Below are 22616 nucleotides of genomic sequence, written 5' to 3'. Positions count from 1 at the left end.
AATTTGCATGGTGTGTGTAAAAAAACTACTTATATGCTTTGACTGAAAATGTTTTATTTACCTACAAGGCCTGACAATGAAAAAAAATTATTACGAAACCTGTGATATTTAACTGAGATAGAGCAAACATTCCTCTCGTGTAGTCATATGCAATAAGTATGAAATATAACTTGATTTCATCTGTACATTTAGAGAGTATCTCTTATTTATTGCAAATATATTTCTTGCAGGGTAACAGTTCTGTTTCCATTCATCCTCTTCCAAAGATACTCCTAATCTCTCTCACAAGAATTTCAAATATCATTCATGGCCAAATACTGCATTTGGATTTCTTGGAGTTAATGTTATGAAAAGGAGTGTTTCTTTCCTCCAAGAGAAGTGCCTCCAATTCAATGTGATGCATTAAAAAATAAGGTGAGAATCCAAAGAGTTGACATAATGATGTGATAAAACTTTCAGATTTTATGGAAAGAAGCATTTTTCAGTTTCCTCTTCATGAATGAAAAACATATATGCACAGTGTGAAGAAACATATTATGCCTAAGTATGTAAAATATGTCAGCTTGAACATTTTACAGTTTAATGAGAAATATTTTTCAGGAGGATACTTTAGATGCTGTTTGCCAGAGAAAAAGAACAATCTTTTATTTTCTCAATATTATCTTATTTTTCCCTAGCTGCAAAAAACCAGCACTGGGATATTTATGCATTGTGAATTAGGAGGAGTAATTTTTACTGGCTACCAAAACTTTAATGGCATTAGTTCTACTTGTAACAGGCTTTCATTAAAATGAAAATGAGGAAAGTAGTAAAATGAATATAGACCCTCATCGGTACCAGTGGGGTTTATGTTGGTCAGGGGTTTAGTCGCGTTGTTTCGGTTATAGATCACGATCAGCCAACAGGACAAAACTCTTTTTCCACTGACGTCAAAATAAATTTTGCTATTGTTATATAGAACACGGATTTAATATGTAGAAGCTGTAAGTAATTCTTTACTTTTCATTTTATTGAATCTGGTTCTTCCTGCCTTAGGAGCGTACGTAATCTTAGGTACATATAATTCCTATTTAGTGCAGATACACGTGTAAACTGACACTAAGGAGTGCCAATCTATATGAGAATTGAATTTAACCCCTGGTTAACACCTGAAGAAAGGTTGTCAGCCGTACATTTCTCATGAAGGGACACATGCTCCTTTAGCCTCCCTCCAAATAGAAACAAATACCGCCCTCTGAGTTCCAGATTTGAACCTGGAGGCCCAGGAAGGACAGAATGTAGCAAGAGCTCACTTTATTAGCTAATTACAGCCATCCGCGGGTTTAAATTAACATCAGAGTGCTGCTTTGTATCCCCTATTCACACCCTGTATCTGCAAAGCTACCACCGCGTTCATGGAAGTCAATCCCGGTTATCGGTAATCTAAATGAAAAGTCAATCAGGTTCCCTGATTTACAGATTATTACAGTAATAGTCTTAAACATCTCTAAACCATCTAATGCCTGAGCAGCTTTGGCAGTTTTGCAGCACATATTTAATAGCACCACAAAAATAATGTGTCAGTTGTATAGAACCGCAAAATACTCATAATTACAAATAAATACTATTGCTGCACTGCTTTTCCATTTCATTTCTCCTTTCCCTTGCGTGGAAACCCAACGATGACTGTAGGAACAGGGCAAGTACGTCCATTATTTCAGTTAATTCACTTTGATTTATCTTTTAAAAATAAACCTGTTAAATCAAAGAGCTCACTTGTAAGTTGTCTTTCGTAAGACTCTAATAATTTACCCACTAATGCAGGATAAAGATGATGAGCCATGAAGCTGACTTTGAAAACCTTTTGATCTTCTCACTCCCGGGCACGATGCATAAAGGTGCACGAGTTTGCTCTATCACCGTGGCCTTTGAATCCCGCAGGACGGGAGCAATGAAATTCAGATTGGTTCGAACGTGTAGGTGGTGACCTGGGAAACAAATCTCAGGGATGGGAAAAGAGAAGGCACATGGGAGGAGGAGTAGACTCCTTCAGATGTTTGAGATGGGTGCGCGATCTCAAAACCTGACGATAACGAATGCTGGGGCAGAAACTGGCCCCCTGCATTCCTAACGGTACCAGAAAACAAGAGGAAAGAGATTCAACCCCGACCTCAGAAGAGGACCTATTTTCATTCTTAAATTTGCGGTATGGGGCTTCTCTGGTGGAGGAGAAGCAAAGCGTAACAAATGATAGCCAGTCAGACATTTCACCTCTCTATTTCTCCGAAGTGTTACCCTTCTGCTTTCTGCAGACTTTTACACAGTTTATTTTCTTTTTGCTAAAGACTGTTTTTTAAATTTTCTTTTTAAATCGTGGTCCTGGGGCTCTCCAAGAGTAGGGGGGTTGGGATCAGGATGTTCATTTCCCTTGCTCATTCTTTTGTAATCACATATTCCACCCTCTAATTAACCAGGAGATGTTAACTTTGGACTAGGTTTTTGATTTAGGTTTAGAAGCCAGAAGGTTTCTCATCTTTATGGCCAAGAATGCAAGAATTGCTCGGAATGGTGCGCTCATCAACATGGCAATACCCAAACGCAGAGAGCCTGCTGCTCTTAATCGGGAGCAGAAACCTTGTTTTAGGGCCGCATCTCTGGGAAGGCAGCGGACAGAAATCCCTGAGGGCCAGGTGGCTGGGGAGATCAGAGCAGGAGCCAAAAAACAACCAAGAAACTGGTGGTTTCTCAGGAGCGAGGGTCCTGAAGAAGAGTGGGATCCTTCTGCTGGAGCTGCCTGGCAATGTGGCACTGAGGAAAGTCATGTTGGTTTTATATGGAGCTGGTTTTGCCTTGGTAAAGAAACTTTCCGGCAGAGCGAGGCCAGGTGTATCTGGAACATAATTACACAATTAGGAAGACGACCAGGGAGGCACCACCCCATCCCGCTTTCCTTTGTGTGGAAACTAGACGGCACCCGGCTGGGTTTTCCTGCCGGCGGGACGAGGGGGTCCTTTGGGACCTTCCCTCCCTCCCGGGGCGCCCGCCGCTTCCCTCAGCACCCCGGGGACCGGCCGGGCGGCCGAGGCGGGCGGCTGAGGCGGGCGGCCCGCGCTCCTCCCGCCGCCGAGCGGGGCCCGCCGCCCCGCGCTCCGCCGCCTCCCCCGCGGCGGGGCGGCCGGCCGGGGCGCCAGGCCGCTGGCTCCGCCCGCACCACATGACTCCGCCGTCGGTAGAAACTTTTCCCGTCCCGCGGTTGGAAAATGGCGGCGTAGGAGCGGGGCTCTCGCATCCCCGCCCGGTCCGGCCGCCCCCGCGGCCCCCCCAGCGCCATGACCCGCTGGGTTCCCACCAAAAGGGAGGAAAAATACGGCGTAGGTGAGGACCCTCCCGGCCCCGCTCCCGCCTGTTGCGCTGCGGGAGCCCGCGCCGTCCGCGGGGAACCCCCAGCCGCGGGCCTTCCCCCCGCCGCGGCTCCCCGCTCCGCTCGGCGCTGCGGCGGGCCGGGGCCGCGCTCCCCCGGGCGGCAGCCCAGGAGCTCCCCCCCGGGCCGCCCGCGGGGCCGGGCCGGGGCGCGGGGTCGGCCGGAGCCCCCGGGGCGGGCGGGCTCCCTGCGCCGGCGGCAGCCCCCGCCCGCGGCGCTTCGGCCGCCGCCGCCCGGCGGGGCTTTGCCCGGGGAAAGTTTGGAACTCGCCTGGAAACGCCGGGCAACCCGCGCTTGAGTCGCCCTCGCTAGAAAAGTTGCCTTTTCTTTTTCTCCTCTGTATTCTTCTCTTCCCGAGTACTGCTTTCTCTGAATAGCAGAGTTATTTTTACATGGGTTTCTTCCCTCCCCCCCCCCCCCCCCCCCGCCTCCCTGACGGCAGCTGAACAGGATACGCTTCCAGTGCTGGATCCTTGGTGGGAAGCTGCCCTGCGCCAGCTGGGAGCCCACCCGGTGCCTGGCGATGCCCGGCGCTCCCTCCTCTCGCATCCCTCCCTAGGAGAGGCAGCTTCTGAGGCTACAAAGGGAGAAGGCTCTTCGTTTTGCAGGGAGTGTGATTTTCATACAGATGAGGGGTTTCCCGTGCACGCTGCTGTCCGGGGATCCATTTCGTACTCCGCTTCTTCCGTCCCTCAAACAGAGGGGGATTGTTCTCTGCCGGTGGTTAAAACGTCTCCGCTCTAATTAAACGGAACCGAACTGGGGTGTTTTTGGGCAGCGTTGTGCCGAGAGGGCCTGTCTTGATATTGAGGATGTTTCATTTTGATCAAAAGCGTTTTTTCGGGGTTATGGAGAAGGAAACTTTACTGGCGTGAGCGAGAGCGTTTGTCTTGGGGAAGGAAATAATAAATCTGACTGTTCACTTTGGAAATACAAAATTCAACGTCCACCACAGTTCTTGGACTCTATTGGTTGTGAAGAACAACTTGCTTTTCATCTATACCCACGGCTAAGCCTTGTATAAACAACGTGAGCAGGAAGAAGGGAGTTTCTGGGTCTAAGCAGAGCTCAAGTGAATTTTAGGAACTAATTTTCAATTCTGTGCGTATATCCCTAGAAAGCAATGGCAGGACTTTTCAATTACTAGCAAATCCTAGCTGGCTGGTTACACTGTGTGAGTAATATCAGCGCTGAGGATGCAGGACAAATAGAAGAAAGCAGAAATGCTACAGATGGCAGTCGCTTATTAAGTTTTCCAAATACCTGCTTCGTGGTGTGGGATGGGTAGGGTATTTCTGAAAGACTGGAATGACTAAATCGTCACATAGTATACGCTCGTGTTAGAAACCAGCGACACTCGAAAGCAAGTTCCTCTTTCGTAGGAACTTGTATCTTAACGCTGTGGTGCAGGAGGTTGCCCCAACCTGGGTTTCCAGGAATTGATGTCTTGGAAGTGCTTTTGAAAGGGTGAGAGAATAAGTAGTGTGGAATAAACAGTATTTTAAAATACACTTTAAGTATATTTGGATATCCAGTGTGGGAAATTGTATGTGCAGTAAGAGAACTAGACTTAAATGTCATTTAAGAAAAAAAAAAAAAAAAAAAGTTTCACAGTTTCAAAAAGCACAAGATTATGTGCTTAGTTGGTATTTTTTGTTCGTGTCCACTGCTCTGGAGAGAAGTTTGTCATGGTTTTATAATAGGTTTGTTTTTCTGTGATAGTCTCTCTTCTTTGTCCGGCACGTTAGCCAAGGGGGATGAACCTCAGCGAAATTAGGGTATATCTCTGCTGAACTGCAGGGGTGTGAGAGTTGAAAGTAGACATAGTGTTGCAAGGAAATCGGATTTAGAGCTAATTGAACGTTGCGATTCGCTTGCCCGTGCTGTTTCTGTTGGACGCTGTTTTGGGAGGGATAGCTTCTTTTCAGCGTCGCCGGGTTTCTTCCTGAGGAAGATGAACATTCAGTTTGGTTGCATGCGTTTTACGCATCTTTGTGTTATTAAAAAAGGGCGCTTCTGTACACTGCGAGACTTCTGGTGTTTTATTTTTTTGCTGCTTGTGAAACTTTCAGGCTGTGGAGAATCGATGTAGCAGTAACATAGTCCCAAAGAGAAATGGAGAAGGCACTGTTAAGGTGAACGTACTAATAAACGAATATTTTTCTTCCTAACTATTTACCATGGCCAGTCCTGGAGACTGACAGTGGAACAGAAACATCTGCCTCTTCCCAAACAGTTGAACTGTTAATTGATTGGTGTTAATTGGATTGTTAATTGAACTGCCATCTTAGCGATACACGTATGCAACATAGTGTGTACGCTTTGCTAAAGGAGAAATAACAGGAAGGCATCTGTTGTTGTGGCTGGTGTTACTTATGTTGCAGTTGTGGGAGCTCAGAAATGTATGTATGTATACATAGGCGTGAATGTATATATATAAAGATGTGTGTATATAAAATATGCACATGTGTTTATATAATACATATATATACTTTTTTTTCCTCCTCTTGACTAGTGTGTTCCTGTGCACAGCTAAGCTTTCTTAACATCTCAAGTCCCAAAGATTTGCTGGCTGTGACGCAGTCGGAAGAAAATACTGCGACATATCTATCCTGAAGCTGTGGTAGGATACAGGTGTGTTAAGAAACGTTCCTCTTGCTCAACGCACTCCGCCTTGCACGGTGGGGTTTGCAGATGATGCTGGGTGCCCAGCACATGTGCAAACTAAACTTTACTGCCTTAAAATGAGGAGCGCTGCTGCGTCGTGCACAGGCATTATCTCAGCAGACAGTTGTGAGCGTGACTCAGCTCCGCTTCCTGAGAGAATTCAGGGCTCGGCGTGCGGGGAGGTTGGATGGGGAATGGGTGTGGGTATAATGGGATACTGCAGTTATTAGATTAACAAACGGGGAACCATCCAAAACAGGAAAACAATCAGCTTAATTGAAGTAGCTTTTCTCCACTCCTGATGCTGCGTATCCTTCTCCTTCGTCTCAGCGCCTAGCTCTGTATTTCAGCTCTCACCCCGAGCCGGTGGGGAGGCATGCGGTGGTGGCGAGACGGCCACGTGGGTGTACGGCTTCCTCACGAGCAACGTTAGAGGCTTTCAGAGAGCCCAGAAGCTGCTTATGTCTGCTGCGTGCCCTCGGTGTCCCGAGCGGCTGCGGAGCGTGGCTGCTCAGTCCCGCGTCTCCTGCTTGTCGTGTGATGTGAAAATTGTAATTTTGGTGTTCTTCCTTACACCAGCAGAGGGGAGGTGTAATGAGCTGCTTTAGAAAGTCTGTGAGCCTGAATAGCGCTTCTGAAATAGCATAAAGTGGCTCTAGTAGCTTCCAAATCCTCTTCACTTCTGCTGTCATTTGACCCTTTTCCTTTGGACTTAAAGCTGCAGTAAGAGATAGAACTGGTGCTACTGTGGTGACCACAAATACCGTGTTTAAAATGCCTTTGTCTTCAAAAGTATGTGCAGATATGGAGTAATTAGACCACCACTGTGATAGTTTAATCTGGGTTGTGTTGGGTTTTTTTGGTTTTTTTTGTTTGTGGTTTTTTTTTTTTTTTTTAATAAATAGGGAAATAGAAAAATAGTGCCATGTGTGTCTGTGCATGGTGAGATGGAGGAGGAGGAGGACTTCCCGGTGACATGGCTTGTGCTCTCTGAGATCCTGTTAATTTTCAGGATGCTGTCTCTGCTTTCCTCTGCTACTCTTGATGAGTCGCTGGCAAACATGGATAGTCGTGCCCTTGCTGTGATCAGTAAGCCAGCGTGGGCTCTGCTTGCAGGCAAGGTGCTCCTGGCTTTGGGCAGCTTCATAAATTCAAAGCCTCGATGAAGAAAGGGCTGGGTATCTGTACAGGGAGCTGCACTGAGCGTTAATACTTCAGGACAGCACGTGGTGCCTGGGTAGGTGCTTCCTCACGCCATGTATTAGGTCAAAGATAATGTATACGTCAAGGACACTACCATTTTAAAAATAGCCCGTACTTCTGTGACTGTTTATGTACAATTGTTGCACTTCTGTGGCGTATCTCGGTGCGCTCGAGCTTTCCTCTAAGCAGACGGGGTGCTGCAAATACTTGAGATGGTGTCTGTCGTTCTCAGTCCTTAACCAGGATCATGCAAGCTGCTCAGATACACTCTGTACTGTGTAGGGTGTGTGCCTGCATGTGCGTTAATTAAAAACAAACAAACAACATCAAGCGAGCAAAAAAGACCAGCCCACAAACAAAACCAATTTTACTGTGAGGCACACCAGTTGGGAGTTCCTGTGTTTTTGCTTGTTACTGGTGAGTTTTTGTTGCGTGTCAGGAGAGAGCAAATCATAACTAGCCAGATTTTGGATGCTTTGAAAGAGGATGGACTTTGGCCACGTTGCAAGGTTAGGGTATTTTTGTGCCTCTCTGAGATTCAGATTGCTTTTCAGAAGGTGTCTATAGAAGTATCTTCAACCCAAGTACACAGAAATATATAATTTTTTTTTTATTACTAGGGGAGAGCTCTAACAAGTTGGTGGACTAAGTGGTGATACAAAGGTCATGATATGTAAGTTTTGCAACTGAGTTGTGCTCTTGTAATGGCTCTTCGACAGGGGGGATAGGAATTTGGTAAGAGCAGCGCCGTTGAAAGCAGACAAACTCCTATGGCCAAGCACTGCTGCTTCGCTTCTGCTGCTCGAGGGAGGACGGCGGCGGTTTAGGACAGATTTAAGGCTTTTGTGCAATCCTGGATTCACAGTCCACAGCTGCGGTGAGTGGTGGTGGCGTGTGGAGACTCTCTCTTGTTTACTAAGAGAGCTGATGATCTTGTGCTTGCGTATTCGTGCCTTAAAGTAGGGAAGAGAAGTTTTTTAGGAAATTGAAAAAGTTGCGTCTTAGTGATGCATCTTAGGAATGCATCTTAGGAATTTTTGTGATGCTGAGATTTGGAGCCGTCTGAGAGGACAGGACCGTTACCTTTGTGCTGTTGCTGACAGCAGGACTGCGCTCTGACACGTCCCAGGCTGATGGAGCAAAAATGCCCATGCAATATTTGCTGATGTATTTATCAGTGTATTACCATTTTGAGAAAGCACATGCAGATGCAGTCTCCTAGAGGCAACACACCCTGCTGTACGCCCGGATTAGAGTTTTGGTTTGTGATATCTTACAATACCTTTTAATTCCCTGCTTGCTGAGAGGATGCATTTCTGTGCTCCCCCGTCCCTGGCATCACACGAAGCAGAGGTAAGGGACTGGTAGATGAAGTGTATTTCTTCCTAAATGAATGACCTTAATTTGACTGTAGGCATGTGCTTGATTATGCTCAGTTTACTCCGCAGTCACTGCTGCTCTCTCTCAATAAACACTTGTTGCAAGCAACAGATTGGAGAGGGATAATGATACCGGATAAGTGGAAGCAAGCGTGTACTCGTTTGCTTTTGTCCAGGTCAGTGACAACATTATAAACCGGGATTGTTCCAAGAAATGATTCCTGTAGGGATTTACCAGAAACACTCCCCCCCGCCCAGACCTCGTAGAGCACACACTGACTTCCTATAGGCAGCGGGTTGCCTACGGGCATAGTACGGAGCATTTATTTAACTCTGCAGAGTAAGTTTTCAGTCAATTTAGGGATTTTTCAGCTGTTAATTAACACTCTTACTCCTAGAAAATAAAAGGCAGGGAGAATTTTCACAAGGCGAGGATTTACACTTTACATCGTACACAGGTATGGAAGGGACAGTAGGACAAGGTCCTAAATCAGGTTTTTGGTTTGGTATTAATTCAGGGGGAAAACCATTTCTGTATTTCCACCTGAATTTCAAGTAGTACCTTGGTGGATTTTGTAGCTTTCCTCTTTGTCTCTCATTGCTGTAAATGCTCAATTTAGGTGCACTGATACGATGTTAATTTTAGACTGTTTGCCGTACTTGGCACAGCTTTGTATTATAAAAGCATTTTCCTTTCTGCATAGACAGAGCTTTTGGGGAAGGAGAAAGTAAACTGGATGCAACTTTTAAGTCAACCAGCGTCTGCAGGAAGCCTTTCTGTCAGCTTGCAACTACAGGCATCAGCCTTGCGATAATTTTTCTTTGAAATATTTGTTTCTGGAGCTTGTCCAGTGTTGGCTGTAGAGTACATGCAGGATACGCTTTGTCTAATCCTTTAGTAGTCCTTCAGGACTGAAATCCAATACATCTTGTTAAATACCTGTAGATGTGTCCAACTGTAGGTAAATAGCTGAAAGCTGACTTATATTAATGAATCGAAGCTCAAATGAGGAACTAGTGCTAATCCAGTTTTAAAGTATTTACTGTGTTACAGATGTCAGTCTTACCTCGCCTCTTCTGCTTGCTGCAAGTCTGAAACTTTCACAAAACATTTAGTGGTGGCTGATCACCATCTCTATGAAATACATGGGCTGCGCTTCTTTCTGAGTCCTCTTTAACAGGGAGAGGGACCACTGAAAAGTTAGCGTTGATTTTTTTTTTTTTTTTTTTTTTTATTGTAAACTTAAAAACATTTTTAATTCTGTTTTCTGGCCTGTGGTAGATCCCAGGGCTATTCTGACAATAGTCGCTTTCTGAATAATGCTTTAATGAATGCCTTAATGAGTTACTGGAATACCTTCCCCCTTTAGCTTTGGGGGGGAAATTGAAATCATGCCATATCTAAACCAAAAGAATGTTCAAAAAGAGATAATTCTTGTAATTCTGAAACTTTATCTACATTTTCAGGCTGTAGTTGTGGAAACACTTATATATTTATAGTGTTATTTATCTTCCCATGTTTATGTAATTTGTGCATTAAATCTGATTTCTGATGTAAACACTCGTAACACAAGAAGCAGCAGTTGCTGAATTTCAGTTTCATCAGCAAAATATGAAATATCTCTGGAAATATTTTTCTGCTCCATATAGCTTTGTAACTAAACTGAAATAATTACATTGAGAACTATTATGTGTAATCATGTATCCATATACATAACAAAACAAACAGATGGATGAATAACTGAAGTAACTATTGGCCATGATACTTGAATTTTTGGGGTTTTTTTTATAATATTTCTTAGCACTGCTGCTTTATTTAGAGCAGTGCTCTAAATATAGCTCTGTTTATATTATTTTCACACAAACTTTTTCATTACATGTTTTCAGAGGTTTGTGGTGGCTCATTTCACCAAAGGGTGTTGGAGTAACAAAATGTCTTTTACTCAGTAGAAAGTACTGAGTGACATAGGGTTTGCTGTGTAATTTATGAACACGAATGGAAGTAAAAGCGTGCATAATTGGTATATATGCTTGTAGGCACTTGCTTTCTTATGGCACTCTGTTCTGTACATCTGTACTGTTGTAGCAGCTGTGTCACTTTAGTGTTTTTACTACCCAAATGAATCAATATTGAGGTTGAAAACCTGCTTGAGCAGCTCCCAAGCTGAGCTAGGTGCAGGGGTTTTGGGAGCGTGGGGTAGTAAAGCAGGAGTCCCGTGCACGGAGGGCGTCGTCGGTGGCATCGTGGAGAATTGTCTTCCTCGTGGAGGAACCTCGCCGCTTGACGTGGGGAGGTCCTGACGGATTGCCGGCAGAGCTTCCTGGGGGCACAGCTCCTGAGCAGCTTTGAAAATGTACGTCTGACGGTGCAGGTGGGCGCTTGGGATTTGGGGAGCACACGAACCGTGACGGGCCCGAGAGCCTCTTCGAGCATCCAGATACCTTTTGGAAGTCCAGCGTTAGGTGTTTATGTTTGCTCTGCCTGCCTTCTCCTTCTCTGAACAAAGCACGGAAGCACTGACATCACTCAATTTGAAGTTGAAATACCGTATGTTTAGAGAACGTAGCTGAATAGCCCGTGGGTCCCTGGAGGAGGTAACCGATGCCAAACAAGGAGTTGATGACATCGGACCGTGCCCAAACCTAATGAGCAAGGACCTTCAACTGCGCTGTGTTAGTAGAGGAGGGCATTCCTAATTTCCATATGTGGAAGAAAACAAAATAAAAGAATTCAGGAGAAGTAAGATGGCAAACCCCGGCACTGGTGGTGCCTGTGATCCCTGCATAAGGCTAAAGGGAGATGTTGGAAGGGGACAGGGATACAGGGTCATGGAAAGCTCTGCTGTTACCTGTGTCTCCAGCGGCAGGCATGCCTGCCTGCCTCCCAGCCGATGCTTTAGCCTTTAACATCCTCCGAATTGTGCCAGCTGGTCTGCGGGAGAAAATGTCGGCAACAGGGAATGGTTCAGTGAATGTAGTTGCATGCTTTTATTGAGGAGTTGCTTCTGCTTCGGCGTGGTGTGTGTATAGTAGTATGCGCAGCAAAGGCTGCGTATCAGAAATGAAGTGAAATGAAAGAACTGGTAATGTAAAAAGTATTCCTGTCGTGGACCCTGAGACAGGAAATATCTCAGCGCTGAGCCAGATGGAAGGAGCTGATGATATTTGAGTTTCCAAGTCTTGACACAGATGGTGAACAGTTTAAAGGGACGCTTGCCTTCAAAAAATCTGGTGTGCATATGACTCCGGTGAACGAATCGTGACCCTGACATGGCTGTGGATTATCAAGGCAGTGACTTGGAATGCCCTATATAAATACTGTCCTCTAAAGGAGGGGTTGCGCTGCAGTTTTAAGTAGAGATACGGTTAAGCACGTCACTTGGGTCAGGAAAGTTATAGATAAGGGTCTGTGGGAACCTTTAAACTTTCTCTTGACTAAATATAAGGTTATCCTCCCAAAATACGAGCATATGAATAAAAACTAACATCATGATGGCAAGAAGTGGAGTTTTGACTTTTAATTATTATTGTTTGTTAAGTAATGAAAGGGCTAAAAGAGGGTTTGTTCATCAGCTCTTGTTTGACTTGCGTGGACCTCCTGTTGGTCAGCGGATCTGAAGAAGGGACCAGCTGCAGGCGTGACCAAGCCTGTGCTTATTCCCTCCCTAATTGCGACGGAGACTGTCGTCATATTGTGGGCTGTGAGTCTCTCCGTCCTTGCTTCTGCCTTGCAATGCAGCCTGGGTTTGAAAAGCTTGTCCTCTTGGTTTATTTATTTTTTTTTTTTCCCTACTGCTTTGGGGTCGCATGGGAGCATGTTACCGTTTTTGCTGGTTTGCATCGGACAATCGATGGCTCATTCGTAGCTCAAACATATAGAAAATGGTGCTTATACTCAAGGCTATAGCACGCTCTGTCTAATATGAGGTGATGGTGATGTTGCCTGGTGTCTGGCCTCTGGACTCGGCTGCTGGATGCCCTGGTGGCTTCGCGCTCTGCGTATAGCAATGTATTGCTTTGTATCCTTTGAGCAAAATGTGATTATCATACAAAACTGTCTACAATTATACATGAAAGCTTTCTTGCTACCTGGTTATTTTCCTTTGTATGTCCTTTATTCTGTCATACGCTTCTTAATATTTAATGATTTCCAAGCTTTTTTCTTCAATTCTCATATTTTGTCCTTATACACAACTGCCCACCAGTTTTCTGCAGGCATTGCCTGTCGTCGTCTTGTCCCTGCTGGAATTCCTTCCTTCCTACTCACCTGGCTACCCCCGCTTCACCCTTCACAGCGATGGGAAATAGTGTTTATCTTTGGAGACTTATAACTGGGGCAAATGAAAAATACATGAGCACTGCTGTCCGCTTGCCCTCCAGTAACCAACTGTGACCTCTTTTCGCTCATTTGCAATGTGTGGAGGCTGAAACGTTTCACTAGCAGAGGACGTGCACGAGATACGGACCCTCATCCACCTCCTGCTGTTGTACTGTCTGACTCTTGCCTGTTATTTTTTTTTCTTATTGTGACTAGTAGGTGTTGGTTGTGTCTCCATCAATCCATAGCCTTCCTGATGCTTCCTTGACCAAGAATCTTAGGTGGAGTAGACTTGAGAGACCTTTTCTTTCCCTCCCATCTGAGGTTGGTGTGTCCTGTGTTGTTGTGGTTTTGTATTTTTGGTGTGTTTTTGTTTTGTTTTGTTTTGTTTTTTTTCCTTCTGTGGATTGATCTCTGAGGTTTCCAGTGTAAAGGGTAAGTGGTGTAACTAAAACAGTGGTTTTACTGATAGTGTTTTTAGTAAGTTGGTTTAAAAAAAGGTGGTTTGTGGCTTTTTTTAGTTTAGTTTTGGAGGTATGTGGGCTTCCGTTTCAAATCAGCGTTACTCTGTAGAAGGTACGTCTTTGCTATGGCAGTATCTAACTGCCTCCTTCCTCGACAGCCTGTCAGCAGTGCCTCTAGCTGTTGGTGATCTGTTTTCCACCTCTGTGTGACCTTGGTCAAGTCTGTTCTGTACTTTTTATTTTGTCTCTTCTGATGGTGCTCGCTAATGGCTGGGCATAAAGAAGATGACCTTTTTCTCATGGACTTCCCAGGCGATGGGCAGCAGTATGCAGGAGAACAACTCAGAATTCCTGTAGGACTGGGACGTGGTCACAGACACAGCAGCTGGCGTTGACTCTGCTTTAAAATGAATTTAGTGACATATGACAAAGCCCTGGAAGGGATTGAAATAGTGGGTAAAGATCCCTTTCCCAGAGTTTTCAGTTATTGAGCTCTTCTGATGAGAAAACAGTTGTTCTTGCTCACAATTTAAGCGGCTGGAGATGAGAACAGATTTTTTTGTGGCGCAGAGGTATTTCTTAGGCAGTAGTTTCCATAGTGTGTGAGTCAAATGGGACAAAACAGCAACCCCAAACTTTTGATGGAGAGCCAAATATTCTTTTGGTATTTATTATATTATACTTTGTTTATTTTTATTTGTTGGTTTTGTTCTTGAGTGTTTCACTGTAACTAAGAGTCTAAAAGGATTAAAAAAAGCATTAGACATTTATCCGGATAATAGGGACGTCTGCAGTTACATTAGATTGGATCGCTTTAATGCTGAGCATTACTGTCCTAAACAGCTCCAGGACTGATAAGGTGCTGATGGACGAGGGAATTTTTTTTAGCGCTGGCTAACACAGAATGGCCTGCCGTAAGGTCTCGATGTGTGTCTAAAACGCTGGTTATGGGAACTGGACTTTGGACTCTGTTTAGTCCGATCTGGTGTCTCTCCTGGTGAATCACGCTACTGGGATGTTGATGCAGGTAGCACACGCGCAAGTCTTAATGCGATTATAATAAAGCCTTCGTTAAACCAGTGCTGCCTTGTAATTGTGCCTGCAAGATCGACGGGGAGTTACTCATTTAGTCGGTGTGTGCTGCCTGCATAATGGGAAGTGTGTCCCATTAGCAAGGTTTTATTTGGGGAAAGTGAGTCTTCGAGGAGTGCGTAAAGTAGCTCACTTCAAGCTCTGTGGGGTGGGAATCCTTATTCCTAAAAAAGAAGGCAGTGGACTGGATATAGCCAGATAAGCACGTTTCAATAAAGACTTGAGAGAAATGCTCGTTTATGGTACTGTTTACCTTTTTAGAAGTTTTTTGTGGGTTCAGCTTGTGTTTCATTCTCTAGTTGAATGTATTCTTGAAATGATTTATTAACAGATTTTTATCAATACCTTTTGCCACAAAAGAGGCCTCTGTTTATTTACTGAACTGTGATAACCGAGTGATTTAACTGGTTCAGATTTGTGCCTTGAATACAGAAAGTACAGTTTGGGCTTAATGCAACAGTTGCTGGTTTCTGCAGTTGGAGCACACGAAGGCGAATGTGTTCTTGGCTGAACGCTGGTAGAAGTTTTAATACAATTAGGGCTTGACTATCTAAAATATTGGGATAACCGTGTAAGCTCTTACAGTCCAGGCGTGATACCATCTGTAACACAGCGTGCTGATCTGGGAGCTGTTCTTGCATCAAGATATAAACGCTAAGATTACGAGTTCATGTATTATGTTTAAATAATAGTGTCTTGATGCTTTCATAACATTTACATAAGCAGTGTGGAAAATATAAAATAGTTTTGCACACGGGAAATAGAATAATTGCATACCAGCTCAAGTGTTGATGAGATGGGTAGGATAGTGATAGCGTTGAGAAATGACTGAGTAAACTTAGTAAAAAGTAAAATATTGGTGAACTTCAGCGAAGCCTTGGGCTCTACTATCGTGTTTCGCTCCTTACTACATCTGCACATCGCGGGCGTTTCTGTTGTTACCTTTGCATGCAGCAACACAGTCTTGCTCTTGGGGCACTAATGAGCCAAGAAACATTTTTAAAATTTAAGCTGTTTTTCTCCAGAACGCTGAAGGCTCCTAATGGAGAGGAGTAAGTTGGATTCCTACAGAAAAATGGCACAAATACTCTTCCCCTCCCCACCGTTTTCAGTACCCCTCCATCCTCGGTGCACAGGCCATGGACACAAGTCCTGCTGCAGAATGGTCCAGGTGTCTCGTAGGAGGTTTTCACCAAACTTAGCCAGCGCAAATGTGTGTTGATTTATATATTAAAATTGAGCTGTTTTTGGGACTTGAATTGAGCGTACAATGCACTAGCTATCGTTAGTTTGTTTTTTTTTTTTTTAATAGCTTTGTTTTGAGGTAGAGGTCCTGAAAAGTGCTGAATGAGTTGAATAGTTGAGAAATAACCACTGGTTATTAGACTAATGGAGTATTTTTACAGTGGGGGAAACAAATGTTTTAAGATGAAGGTGGTTGTGGAGGACAGATGTGCTGTCCGGTTTAGCACGAGCTTGTGCTACCAGTTGGAGCTTGCCAAATACAAACATTTGAACAGATTTAGTATCTTCTGTGTTGCTTTGGAAATCGTTCCAGGGAAATGGTTCTCCTTAAGCTCTTGTTTCCAATGGGGCAGTGCTAGAAACGGCACTGGTCTGCTTCTCTAGCCAGGAGCTGGCTCCTGCCCTGGGCTACCAGTGTGCATGTGCGGTGTGCTAATGCTTCACCTCTTTTCAGCCAATAGTTGGGATGATGCTGGGAAGATAACATGCGAAAAAGAAAGAATAGTTAAAATATTTTTTTCTTATAGCAACAGGTTAGCAAGTTACTGTTGGGTTGGTGGCACCTTAAACAGCCTACTAGCATTAATACACATGTCCGTCAGTGGCGTTTTTAAAATACACTCTCTTCAGGTGGTTATGCTTAGGAGATACGGTGTTACGGCCTTGAGCTATTCTGAATTAAGGAGGGTGATTTAGAGACTCAGGGGAGTAAGGGTGGTAGTTATAAGGGTCGTCTTTGACGCATTTTGGTGGGCTGAGGGGTGCCCTAGCAACGGGGAACCAAATTGGTCAACAGGGCAGGACTCAGCAGCTGCTGGCGGAAAGTCCTCCTCTGGGAATTTCCCACATTCGTTTGTGATAGATGAACTTTAATTAGACTAGAAAAGGCTTTAGAACAATCAAATTAAGTCGTGATAAAGTTAAGTGTTGCAACTATAAATTTAGGTTCCTATTGCGCAAAAAGGTGTGGAGTTCAAGGTCCACAAGCAGAGCTTTCAGGTGTTCCTCTACTCTGGTTTTCCCCGCTTCCCAGAAGTTTGGGTCATGGAGAGAGTAAAATGTGATGCTGGGTCTTTAAAGAATAGTAATACCATATCAGTTACATGTCCTTCTCCTTATTTCTTCCAGAATGAACATAAAAATTGGTATGGGTTCAGAGGATTCCTCTTAGGTGGGTGACATGGAATTTGTACGGATATGAGCTCTCTCTAACAGCGCTGTAAGGAAACCCCATTGCTAGTGGAAGATGTTGATGATGAGAGACCGACTCTGCAGCCCGCGGCGAGCCGGACAGTGACTCTTTGTTAAGGCTAGCTGCCGAGCCAGCTCTGTCGCTCTTCTGAAAGCGGCACGAGGCATGTGATTTCGTACTGGTTTGGAGAAAAACAATTTTTCCCTGTTTTTGCAAAATGCCGCTCTTATCTTTTAATGCATTCAGGGCTGTTTGAGTCGCTTCCATGGTTACGTTTTTACATTAATTCTGGTATAAGATACAACTCCAGGAAAAATATCATATATTTCCTATTTCTGCAATAGCCTAGCTGTTGTGGAAAAGAGAAAGTGTTGGTGGATCAAACCGCGGCTCTTAGCAGGTAATTCTTCCCTCTGACTATTATTTCTAAGAAAGCAGAACAGGTTCCTCCGGGATTATTTGACTCTGGATCCGTGCTCTTTTCTCTGTAGTTCTTGCTGTTGGAGACAGCTGGAAAGACTGAGACACAAACAAGGTGGTGGCAAGTAAAAATGAATTGAGTAAGGTTTGATGAGTAAAAAGCCTAAAACTCCTTCTCCTCCCTTCCCCACTCCATAAGCTGTCCTGAGAAAGCAACGGAGGAATTTTGATTTTGTTTTCCTGTGTAGAAATGCTGAGGAGGAAGAACAGTAGGAAATGAAAACTTCTTCCCATCACCCCATTTTCCCCTTGCTTTAGGCTTTTTGCTCTGCATCGTCAGCTCTATATTGCAGTGAATAGTGCCTTGCAGGGGCCGTTTTTTTGCTAACTATTTCCGCAGTAGTGTGATAGCAGTTTTATTGTGTTGAACTTGATTTTTATAGTCATTGAAATGACTATTAAAATATAGCTGTAACATTAAGCTCACTGCTATAGAAACGCTTAGTGAAAGACACTCTCTTTACGAAATTATGTTCGGTGCAATAGAGACCTGCTGCAATGGCAAGGGAAAAGCTTGAAGAAACAGGGGACTGATGCGTCAAACATCTTCAGATGGAGCCAAGATGAGCGTGGCGCAGATTGTTTTTGTTAAAATCCTCATGCAGATATAACTGGGGTTCATTCTTGCTGGCTTTTGCGTAGCAGCAGCAGCAAGCTGAAAAAGGTATTGTCATAAAGGGTCTGCTTCATCCCGTGAAGGATGAAGGTCCTGAGGAACTGGCTGTGTCCATCATCCATGACCAGTCTTCTCCCCAACCTATGCTGCTCCTGATCGCTTGGGAAGTTATATACCATCCTTGAGCACCAAAACGGCAGCTTGTGATTGAGCCCTGGTGCCTGTGCAGCCTTCGACTGTAATTTGGGCTGTTTTAGCCTGGCGCACTGGATTGGGAGGGACTTCAGGGTTTGCCTGCGTTGTGCGTGTAACTCTAACATAGTCCCTTCCATAAGCTGGTTTTAAGGTTGAGCTTGTTGCGTTTGGGGATGTTTGCACCTGCTTCTGTGTTTGGCAGGACAGTTTGGAATTGCACTGCTCTATTTGGGACCTTCTCCTAAGGCCGTAGTTGGTGTCGGCTGAAGTTGATGCTGTCGCCTTCCTGTGCTTGGCCACGCTGTTCTGCTGTTGCTGGTGTTCTCCGATCGCTCAGAGTTACTGATGGAGCTGTCACAGAAGCAGCGCTGAGGTTTTGAGCAAGCTGAACTCCTTGCAGCTGTTGGCCGAGGGATGGGGTGGGCGGCAGCGCTGGTGCAAGGGAAGGGGCAGGGATGTGCAGCCGGGGGCACGTCAGCCAGGAGTGGGCGTGGAGCTGCAGCGCTGCCAGCTTTCGGTCGCGTATCATCTCTTGGGGAACCTCCCTCTAATGATACAGCCTGAAGTTGACTCATGGCCAGTTCAGACACGTTTGGTCCTCTGCCAGCATTGACCGTAAGCTGACCTAGTTCCTCCTCCCCTCCAGCGTTTAACTCTTTTCCTTCCTTCCCTCTCATGCCCAGCAGATCCCTGGATGCATTTTATGCATAGCAATATTGAAGGTCTTGCAAATTTTGCGAAGACTTCAGGTAGAGGCTCTTTTGAATTTCAGTTAATTAAAAGCACAGAAGTTCGTTCTTCAGGTACACGATGGTAGGTGTCGTGCATGCTCAAACGCTGTCTTTGCCTTCTTTGAGGATGTTGCTTGTAGGCCCACCACAGCAAGAGCTGAGTTAGTGCTTCTTAGTGTCCCCCAGTGCAATGCAGGAAATTCAAGGGAACATCAAAACTCACTTACTTGGTGATTCTGTGTTACCAGAAGACAGATGCCAAGACATCTGCCTCTAGATTATGTTTTCTGTTTGTCTAAATCAGCATCTTGTTTTTTCTACAAAGGCCAGTGTTAAGAGCTTGGGGTGGTCTGATTACTTCTTGCATACAATGTTTCAGTTAATGGACTTCTTAATATTAAAAATCGATTTGAGTGTTCTTGACTGTACTTCTTGTTAGCTATGCATTATGGCATGTTATTAATGCTGTTATAGTCAATAATGGTATCTTTTTTTTTAACAGTAGTTTCAGCTTTATGCCCTCAGTACTTAGTGGTGAAGTACTCTGAATACAGATTAAGTAGCAAGAAGGAGGAGGGAGAAAGCTGTTAAAAGAGTGAGCTGGCATCTTCATTAGCTCCCTAAAAATAAAGTATCTGCCTTAAAACGGGGGGAGGAGGAAAAGCAAGAATCTGAACTTGGTTCTTGGAAATCTTGGATAGGCCCGGAGCTCTTTAATTTTTTTTTTTTTAATTTTTTTTTTTTATTAGTACAGAAAGAACAAGTGTACATCTTGTTCTCTCCTACTTGAGCTCTGCCCGCAGGATGCGGCAACAGGGTAGTTGCACTTCTGGAAGGCATCGTGACTTAAGTTTGAGGATTGCTCTGGATTTATGAAGTTGCCTCAGTTTATTAATTCATGTTGGGTAGTAATAAGACACCAGATGCGTTGCAAAACATATTGCTCCCCTGTGTTGCCATCTGTTATAAAACCTGACGTGTCTAGTTATGTTTACAGAGGCTTGGGTTGCCCTTCGCTCTTTCTAACCTGTGCTCAACCGACAGTCGGTGCTGCACCTGTGCTTAGGTTCTCCTCTAAATGCAGAATTTATTCCTGCGAGCCCTTTGAGCATTTTGTGCCCTCACTTGGGAAAAGGGAAGGCAGGCTGGCATTGCAGGGATTTCAGTTTGAGGGGTGGCAGAGTCCAGGTTCAGGATTCTCCAACCCTTGGCAGATGTCCTGTGTAGTTCATGAAGGAGCGGCGGCGCTCCTGGGCTTGCGTGGGAATAGAGTTTCCAGATGAACTATTTTTATTTTTTTTTTTTTCCCCCCAGGAATTTTCTGCTCAGGTGGAAGAGGGGGAAAAGGAACAGTCTCCCCTTCGTAAGGGAAAATGAGAGTAAATCCTTACTCTCCATCTACTTAAACTTGCTGAATTTAGTGTAGTCCTGCTGGAGAGAGACTGGCAGGACAAGTCACGTTCGTGGGTTTAATCAGTAAGATGTAGTGCGTTACTGGGGAGGTGGAACCATGAGCTGTATTTTCTCCATTAGCTTGGTGGTAACTGTGCAAGTCTACAAGCTTCTTCAGACTTCTCCTCTCTTTAGGAAATTCATCTTTTTGAACATTCAGATGATAAAATAACTGGAATATTGAGAGAAGTGTGATCTGAACTTGGTGAGACCAGGAATGACAAAGTACAGGGTGACTTCAGTAAGGTGGGAAGACCCAGCCTCGGTTAATGCACATGTGAAATAAGTCTTTAGCAAATCTTAGGTGCAAGTCTTGACTCGTACCCTTCTTTTTTCTTCTTCCTTCTCCATTAACCTGAGCTGTAAAAATTGGAAAATTGTCCAGGTGAGTAACAGAGGACTAAGGAGCCTAATACTAAAGGCAGCCACTTTCCCTTTAGAGAAAATAGGAGGAAAACCTTCAGGTTTCTTTTGTTTTTAATACTAAAGGATTTACAAGAGACTTTGCTCTCGTCTCCGTGGTTTCAGTCTGCTTTTATGGAAAAAGCACAATTATGATTCTGGGATTTTTTTTTTTTAAAGACAGTGTAAAATAAAGCTGATAATGTGTTAAATGTAGTTTGCTTTCTTTTAGGAATGTGGAATGATTAATACAGCTTTTAATGCAAAGTAATTCCAGGGAATGTTACTCTAATATTTTTATAGTATCTTAAGATCTCTCAGCTTTCATACAGTCAGAGAAAAGCTTTTTCAGTATATATTGATGTTACCTTTGTTTGCCTTTTCCTTCTTTTCCCCTCTGTCACCTCTCTCTAATTCTTCTAGTGTTGCACTCCTCATTTTTCTAATGCACGCGGATTAATGAGTGCAGTTCTATAGAGGTGTTTGTTCTGCATTCTTTAGCCGTAAATGGGTTTTTAGTGCAATTACTGTAATGCCCTATTCATTGTTCCTTTCTTTATCAACTCCTAGAGTTGAAAAAAATTGCTCTTTCCGTGCCCACACTAATCCTTTGCTTTTGGCACTTCGGTGCTTTTGTGTAGATGTGCTTTGTGGCTGCGGTGGCAGGAGGGGAGCAGGGAGAGCCTTCACCCCAAGAGTCGCTGGGCTGAAAGCGCAGCTGGTGAGGAGAAATAAATATCTTTGGTGGCACTGAAACCTTCTGTCCTGCGGCGTGGGAGTGAGGAGTGGCTTCAGGATGGCTTTGTCGCTGTGACTTTGTGTTTTCTCTTTTGCCATCCTAGTTCTGCTCGTTACATCTCAGAGCTGAAACCCAAAGGTTGCTGGATGCTCTTCAGCCTTCATGTCAGCTAACTCCACCCCGACTAACAGACATACCAAATCCATGTGCTACTGGCTTTGTTCAGTGCAGATCTCAAAAGCCACAACTGTTCTTTGATCATCAGCAGCCATGTCCCCTGAAATTACTAGGTGCTTTCCCTGTCATGAAGAGTTTTGGTTTACCTCAGTTTTTGCAAGCAGGTTAGATGTAAGACTGCACCCGAAATGGTCTGTTGGGAAGCCAGTGCAAGTGTACCCGTAACGTGGTTGTCGAGGAAATATGGTCTGTAGGTGTGATTTTGCAAATATAATAGGCCCCCACAGCTCTAGCTTAAATCAATCATAGTTAATGATGCTTAGAACTGGAAAATAAAGTTTTTTATTTCTTTGTCCACACCTTTGAGAAAATGTTGTGGTCATTCTTTTCAGCAGGCTAACCTTATAATTCATAGAATCACAGAATGTCCTGAGTTGGAAGGGACCCACAAGGATCATCGGGTCCAACTCCCGTCCCTGCATAGGACAACCCCAAAATTCACACCATTAGAAAACGTTGGTCAGATGCAGGTGCCTGGGAGGTGCAGAGCTCACGCCAGAGACATTGGGGAGCAACTGCCCCCTTTATCTTCTCAAGGGTCTTCTGCAGGGAGAGCCCCCTTCTCCTGGAAGGAAGTCGCCTTCACAGCTGGATCCCTTGCTCATTTAAAGCTGATTGCCATATACCGGACTATATGAACCTGACGCTTCATCTATAGTGCAGACTGTAGCCCAAGCTGAGGGAAGGGGCGCTGGGTTGCAAGTGCCCGAGCTAACTCCTGTGTTCCTTCTGCAGAAAGGCAGCATGATGGTAGCTCGGAGCCCAGCATCTTCCCTGCGCTCCAGTGCCTTTGGTATCTCTTCT

At 44.6% G+C, this 22616-nt stretch overlaps 1 protein-coding gene across 3 annotated transcripts in view; it reads left to right on the top strand.

The window, feature by feature from the left end:
- The first annotated feature begins 3222 nt into the window (after positions 1-3222).
- DOCK1 (dedicator of cytokinesis 1) overlaps positions 3223-22616 on the top strand; it is a 315877-nt gene continuing 296483 nt past the window's right edge. For all 3 annotated transcript variants that reach the window (XM_082310428.1, XM_082310427.1, XM_082310426.1), the window contains exon 1: positions 3223-3354. In XM_082310428.1, coding sequence (XP_082166554.1) covers positions 3309-3354 — 46 coding nt within the window. In that variant the 5' untranslated portion in view covers positions 3223-3308. The remainder of the gene's footprint in view (positions 3355-22616) is intronic.

This window comes from Platalea leucorodia (assembly GCF_965183815.1).
Source record: "Platalea leucorodia genome assembly, chromosome: 4".
Classification (NCBI taxonomy): Eukaryota; Metazoa; Chordata; class Aves; order Pelecaniformes; family Threskiornithidae; genus Platalea; species Platalea leucorodia.
The sequence above is the reverse complement of the archived record's forward strand: the minus strand, read 5'-3'. Positions and strand labels throughout refer to the sequence as shown.